Source organism: Aptenodytes patagonicus, chromosome 27 (genome assembly GCF_965638725.1).
Source record: "Aptenodytes patagonicus chromosome 27, bAptPat1.pri.cur, whole genome shotgun sequence".
NCBI lineage: Eukaryota > Metazoa > Chordata > Aves > Sphenisciformes > Spheniscidae > Aptenodytes > Aptenodytes patagonicus.
This window is the reverse complement of record NC_134975.1, coordinates 178,334-185,245: the sequence shown is the minus strand read 5'-3', so window position 1 is coordinate 185,245 and position 6,912 is coordinate 178,334. Positions and strand designations below refer to the sequence as shown.

General features: G+C 56.0%; 1 protein-coding gene across 1 annotated transcript; it reads right to left on the bottom strand.

The window, feature by feature from the left end:
• Positions 1-70: 70 nt before the first annotated feature.
• Positions 71-4,574, bottom strand: SPDYC (speedy/RINGO cell cycle regulator family member C). Its single transcript, XM_076360254.1, has 7 exons — positions 4,545-4,574; positions 3,286-3,445; positions 3,086-3,144; positions 2,868-2,953; positions 1,915-2,086; positions 549-717; positions 71-102 (listed from the first exon to the last, which is right to left on the bottom strand). The coding sequence occupies exons 1-7, from the start codon at positions 4,572-4,574 to the stop codon at positions 71-73; spliced, it is 708 nt and encodes a 235-aa protein (XP_076216369.1).
• Positions 4,575-6,912: the final 2,338 nt, after the last annotated feature.

Below are 6,912 nucleotides of genomic sequence, written 5' to 3'. Positions count from 1 at the left end.
GAAAAGGGGGAGGGCGGGAGGGGTCGGGGCGTCGCAGCCTCGCCCCCCCCACCCCGCACCACCTTCGGCCTCACCGCGGAGGGCGAGAGGCGAGTTTGGGGGCTGAAAACCGGGAGAGGTATCGGGCAACGGGCGGAAAACAAGCCATTTTGGGCAATTTTTATCAGCAAGGGTTATAAATAAGGGGGGAAAAAGGGACAAAACGGGGAAAAATAACCGAACGTCGCTAGTTTGCGCCGTAGAAAAGAGCAGTTGGGCTCTGCCGCGAGCGAAGGTGGATTTTTTTTTTTTGAGTCAAAAAACCCCAATATTGGCTTTGCCTTGAGCAAACTATGAGGGGGGGGTGGGAAAAAAGTGCGTTCAGGGCGTGACCCGGCCCCAATTTCGGCTGATTTCAGCCCAATCGTCGTGAGTTCAGTGGGTCTTGGCGTACCGGGGGAGCAGGGGGGCACGCCGCCGGCAGGGCGGCCGCAGGATGAAGACGTCCCGCGCCCAGACGGCAGCAGCGGCGGCATCATCTTCCTCCTCCTCCTCCTCCTCCTCGTCGCCCCCCCTCAGCCGGCCCCGGGGGGGCGCAGGGCGGGCGCAGCGCAGGCAGGTGGGGGGGCGCGGGGGGCCGGGGTCCCCGGGGTCCCTGCCGTAGGGGCGGGCGGCCCCGCTGTGGTGGGGGGGTCTCTCCCGCCGCCAGGCCCAGTGCCAGGGCTCCGCCGCCATCACCTGCCGGGAGGGGCCGGGGGGGGGTGTCAGGGAAAAAAAAAAACCACCACCAGACGCCCCACGGGTTTGGGGTCGAACCCCGCGGTTTTGGGGCCAACACCCCCCACCCCAGCATTTGGGGGGGGGGGGGGCTTAAAACACCCCCCTGAAGCGTTGGGGGAGTGCTGAATTTTTGGGGCTTGAACCCCCACATTTTGGGGCTTAACCCCCCCCCCGCATTTTGGGGCCAAAGTCCCCATTTTGGGGCTAACCCCCCCATTTTGGGGCCAAACCCCCCCCGCATTTTGGGGCTTAAACCCTCCGCATTTTGGGGCTAAACCACCCCATTTTGAGGCTTAAACCCCCCTGCATTTTGGGGCCAAACCCCCACATTTTGGGGCTTAACCCCCCCTCCGCATTTTGGGGCCAAACCCCCCCATTTTGGGGCTTAAACCCCACCCTCCACATTTTGGGACCAACCCCCCCCTGCATTTTGGGGCCTAAACCCCCCCATTTTGGGGCTTAACCCCCCCTGCATTTTGGGGCCAACCCCCCCACATTTTGGGGGCTTAAACCCCCCCTCCACATTTTGGGGCCAACCCCCCCATTTTGGGGCTTAACACCCCCTACATTTTAAGGCCAACCTCCCCCATTTTGGGGCTTTACCCCCCCTGCATTTTGGGGCCAACCCCCCCCATTTTGAGGTTTTAACCCCCCCCACCTGCATTTTGGGGCCAACCCCCCCCATTTTGAGGTTTTAACCCCCCCCACCTGCATTTTGGGGCCAAACCCCTCCATTTTGGGGCCAAACCGCGCCTCGGTTCCACAACCGAGCTGGTGTTAAATACGGGCGCGAGCATCGGGCAGCAGCCGGTGCAACGGGGTGAGGTTGGGGGGGGCCACCGCCGCCACCCCCCCACCCCCCTTCCCGCCAGGGGGTGCGACCTGCCTGACCCCAAACCCCCGCTAATTAACCTTAAAAATAAAAAGCAGGGTTTTTTTTAGAAAAACCAGACGTTTTCCAGCGGGGAAAGCGGCGGCGGAGGGCAAACCCGCAGTAAAAACCGCAAATTTCTTTTCTTTTTTGATCCTCAGCACGTTTTGGGGATATTTTTTTGGGGAGGGTGAGGGTCTACTAAGGGGTTGGGGTGGGGGTTTTTTTTTTTTGGGGTGAGATTAAGGGATTTTGGGGTGTGTTTCGGTGGGGGCGGCACCGACCTCCTCGCAGCAGTGGCGGCTGACGGCCGCCCGGTAACTCATGCGGGCCCAGAGGCGGTCGCGGCGGCGGAGGAAGCGGGGGAAGAGCCGGCGCCAGCGGCGGCCCAGCGCCCAGGGGAAGATCTGGTACTTGCGCTCCTCCTCATCCTCCTCCATGTCGTTCGCCAGGTACCTGGGGGGGGGGGGGTGGGGGGGGGTGGGAAATGGGGTGAATTCAGGGGGTTTTGGGGGTGGGGGGGCAATTCGGCAAGCAGGGATAACGGGAGGAGGAGGAGGCAGCTCGGGGGTCCCCCGTGACGGCTGGGGTTTGGGGTCTAACCCCCTTCGGGGAGGTTTCATGGCATCGTTAGAGCCCCGCTCCGTTAGCGAGCGCTCTGGGGGAGCATCGTTAGAGCCCCCCCCAACCCCGTGCGCTTCGTTAGCGAGCAGACAGCCTCATTAGACCCCCCACCCCTGCGCGCTTCGTTAGTGAGCAGACAGCTTCATTAGAGCCCCCCCCGACACACACACACTTCATTAGCGAGCGGACAGCTTCACTAGACCCCCCCCCCCCACCCCAGTGCTTCGTTAGCGAGCAGACAGCCTCATTAGAGCCCCCCCCACCCCAGCGCTTCGTTAGTAAGTGGACAGCCTCATTAGAGCCCCCCCCACCCCAGCACTTCGTTAGCGAGCGGACAGCCTCATTAGAGCCCCCCTCACCCCAGCGCTTCGTTAGCGAGCAGACAGCCTCATTAGAGCCCCCCCCACCCCAGCACACTTCGTTAGCAAGCGGACAGCTTCATTAGAGCCCCCCCCCACTCCAGTGCTTCGTTAGCGAGCGGACAGCCTCATTAGAGCCCCCCCCACCCCAGCACACTTCGTTAGCGAGCAGACAGCTTCATTAGAGCCCCCCCCACCCCGGCGCTTCGTTAGCGAGGTCACCCCGGGGTACGGGGGGGGGGGGGGGTACGTACAGGGCGGTGAAGAGGTTGATGCGGGTGTACTCGCTGGTGGGCAGGCCGGCGCGCTTGAAGTACGTCAGCGCCATTGCCAGCAGGTACTGGGAAACGAGGGAAAAAAATGGGATTTTAGGCAAAATGAAAAGAAAAAAAGCCCTAAATTCAGGCAAAAAAAGGTGGTTTTTTTCTTAAAAAAAAAAAAAAGCATGGGTTTTTTTTTTTGAAGGACTGACCTTATCGGAAATCCTGCAGCAGACGTCCGTCGACAGGAACTCCCGCACCACGTCGTCTTCTAGAAGAGCAAAAAAAGTTAACACACAAAACTAATTTTGGGGGGAAAACCTCCCGGTTTGGGGGTTTGTAATAACGCCAGGAATTTGGTTTTCCCCGTTTTCCACAGGATTTCAGCGGGTTTGTGGCCGGTAACTCTTACCCAGCAGGCTGAAGAAGGCTTCTCGCTCCTGGCGGTGCAGGTGGAGGCTCCGGGGGGTGCTGGCGGGGTTGGGGGGCTGCCCGCCAGCCCCCCAAGTCCGGGTGCCGCTGGGGGGGGGTCTCTCACCGCCCGGGGGGGCTGGTGAGGTGGGGGGGCTGGCCTGGGGGAGAGGGGGGTGGTGGGGGAAGGGCCCAAAGCCCCCCCCTCCCCCCCAAAACCAGAGCGAGCCTTCAGTCTCTCTCCCCCCCAAAAGCTCCGAGTGCCCCCAAAAGGCTCAAGATCCCCCCAAAAACAGACCAACCCTTTGACCCCCCCAAAGTCCCAAGCCCCCCAAAACAGACCAGCCACCCCAATCGCCCCCCCAAAAAAACAAAGACCCCAAAGCCCCCCAAAATCAAAGCAAACCTTTAACCCCCCCCAAAAGCCCTAAGCCTCCCCCAAAACCAGACCAAGTGCCCCCAAGCCCCCCCAAACAGACCAAACGCCCCAAAGCCCCCCAAAAACAGACCTACCCTCCAACCCCCCCAAAAACACTGACCCTTTAACCCCCCAAACACCCCAAAGCCCCTCAAAAACAGACTGACCCTCCAACCCCCCCAAAAGCCCCAAGCCCCCCCAAAAACACTGACCCTTTAACCCCCCAAACGCCCCAAAGTCCCCCCCGAGAACAGACCTGCCATTCAAAAAACGACCCCCCCCAAAATGCCACACAAAGCCCCCCCAAACTGTCCACGCACCCCAGACCTCCACTAAAAAGCTCCAAATCCCCCCCAAAAAAACAGGTGAACCGTTCAAACACCCAAATCCCCCCAAAAAAGCTCCCAATCCCCCCCCCCAGCCCCAAACCAGACCCCTCATTCAAGCTGAAGGACGCAAGCGAAATCCCGAGCGGCATCTCCCACCCCACCACAAAACGTCATTTCTAAAGGGCTCATTTTACCCAAAACCCGCTTTTTTTTCCCCCCCCAGCGGTTTCGAGCATCGGGCAGCGCCGGTTTCACCCCCACCACTGCCCCAATCGGGCCGGGGTCGTTAGCGAGCAGTAACGAAGCAGGGCAGCCCCCCTGCACCCCAACTCGGCTCCTGGGACCATCCCAACGCCTGTGCCAAAAACCACCATTTTAAGGCTCTGGATCCCTTTTCAGCCCCTTCCAAGCTCTTCAGACTGCAAAAAATTTAGGTTTTTAGGTTTGGGGTTTTTTTTTTTTAAAGAGTCAGGAATAATTGTGGCTGAGGCCAATATGTAAATCAGCTGCTACGGGCTTTTCGCGGAATAACGAGGGCTCCATCCCCAGGGAAGCCTCAGGTTGGGAGAAACCACGTTGACCTGATTTTCTCCACCTATTTACTAATTTAAGTAAGTAGTTTTAGGGCAAAAAAAAAATAGGTATTAAGACAAAAAATGCCTCCCATTTCGATAAACTCCGGTTTAACTCATTCTTATTCCCCTGCGCCACAGGAACGGTGCAGAAATTCCCTCCTCCAGCCCCAAAACAGAGTGAAATAAGACGCCGTCTGGTTTCCCAACAAGAAAAAAAAATATAACATTTCCTTTTGAATTTAAGCTTTTTCTTAAATTAATATTTTCTGGTAAGATTTAGGGTGCTGAATCTTGCCTTCTGCTGCCAAACCACCACACCAAACCCCGCTGATCTCGGACGACCCCCATTCAAAGCAGCAACTCAGCACACCGCGCTCGCACCTCAATTCCCTCGCTCCCCTCTATTTATCAAATTGGGATTTCCCCCCCCAATATTTCATCGATTTTTGCATTATTTAAGCAGCCGCACGGGGAGAAGGGAGTTTGAGAGCCGCCCGCTCCGTACCTTGCCGGAGGAGGAAGGGACGCGGAGAGCATCCAGCCGAAATCTCGCCATCAGCTCCGAGCGATACTCTTTAAAAAGCCCTGAAATACCTCAAAAACCACCTGCTGGGAAAGTTAAACCTGTAGTTGGGGGGGGAAAAAAAAAAAGGACCATTTTTAATTTAAAAAAAGCCAACCTGGTACTCCTGGCTTAGAAAACCAAGCTGCTTTTAAGGGGTTGGAGATGGGGGAACAGCGGCTGAGCTGCCCCCAAATAGATGATACCGGCTTAAAAATGAGAGATACCGGCTTAAAAATGAGAGATACCGGCTTAAAAATGAGAGATACCGGCTTAAAAATGAGAGATACCGGCTTAAAAATGAGAGATACCGGCTTAAAAATGAGAGATACCGGCTTAAAAATGAGAGATACCGGCTTAAAAATGAGAGATACCGGCTTAAAAATGAGAGATACCGGCTTAAAAATGAGAGATACCGGCTTAAAAATGAGAGATACCGGCTTAAAAATGAGAGATACCGGCTTAAAAATGAGAGATACCGGCTTAAAAATGAGAGATACCGGCTTAAAAATGAGAGATACCGGCTTAAAAAATGAGAGATACCTTAACCACGGGAATGCCAGCCTTTGAGAGATTTGAAGGATTTATTTTTTTATACCTGCTATGAGGCTCAGATGCTGAAAAGGGTAAAAAAGAATAAATAAAACAATTTAGGGCTAGAATAGCTCTTATCTCAGTCAAGGGGATAATAAAGACAACAGATTTACTCCCCCAAAAATAAGAGCACACATCTTCAATAAAAAGTCAAAAGACACCTTGGTTTTGCAGGTTTTATTACCGCTCCCCAGCACCCAACCTCAACCGCCTGGCACCACAGGGAGAAGGGACGCGTCTCACCCCCGCAGCTGCTCAACAACCACCCTGAAAACTACTAACAAAATAATAAAATCCTTTTTTATTTCTCATTTCAGGGCACTTCGGTAGGATTACCGTCACCCAGCCGCCAAGGCACGGCTTGCCACCTCCTTGGGACATGAAGACGTTGTGGTGGTTTCCTCAAAAAGCACCATGAATTATAAAAAAGAGCATTTTTACTCCCGTACTAGCGCATCCTCCCATTCAAAACAGTTTATTTGTGCTCAGGGGCACCAAAGTTTGGCTTCAGTGAGGTAAGAGGGGTATAAATCTCCTCTCTCACCCTCCTCAGAGGATTTTCCAAGCAAATGGAAGAACACTTAGAGGGCTGCACTCACCTCCCCTCCTTTGATCCCATAGCAGAATCAGGACACAGCACACGGGGACAGCAGAGCCCCCAGAGCTTGAAATCCCCCCTCCACGCTCCCCTAAAAACCCTCTTCCCTCACCACAACGGATGTCAGGCACTGTGCCCCACTGTTCCCTCACAAATCAAGGAGAACGGGGAAAATAAAAGGATTTACGGAGTTGTTTTCACCTCACGGCACCAAGGCTCAGTCTCCCCTCAAGCAAGCAGGGTGGAAGGGAGCAATTTTACCTCATGGCGCCCCCTTTTTCCCCCTCAGAAACGGGGGAAGGCGGAGAAATCACCTCAGGGAGCAACGACGACACCGCGCTGCGCCCAACCGCTTTTCCCGCCTTTTTCCTCTCACCTGAGCAGAGCGCGCGACCAAGGGCGCGCGCGCACCGCGAGGGAGGAGCCAAACCGACCCCGCCCCTCCGCCGGGCGTCGTCTTCTATAGGCGGTGCGCCCGCGACGCCAGCCAATCAGAAGGCGGAGAAGGAAGAGGCCGCCTCCCACTCTCCCCTCCGTCACCCGCCGCTGTCT

Bases quoted from the DNA above. Each gene is read 5' to 3' on its own strand.
- SPDYC (XM_076360254.1), bottom strand. From the start codon at position 4,574: ATGGAGCCCTCGTTATTCCGCGAAAAGCCC. The intron at 3,145-3,285 runs GTAAGAGTTACC...TTGCTCTTCTAG, and splicing joins AGCCTTCTTCAGCCTGCTGG to AAGACGACGTGGTGCGGGAG. The intron at 103-548 runs GCGACGAGGAGG...CCCGGTTTTCAG, and splicing joins CCGGGGCCGGCTGAGGGGGG to CCCCCAAACTCGCCTCTCGC.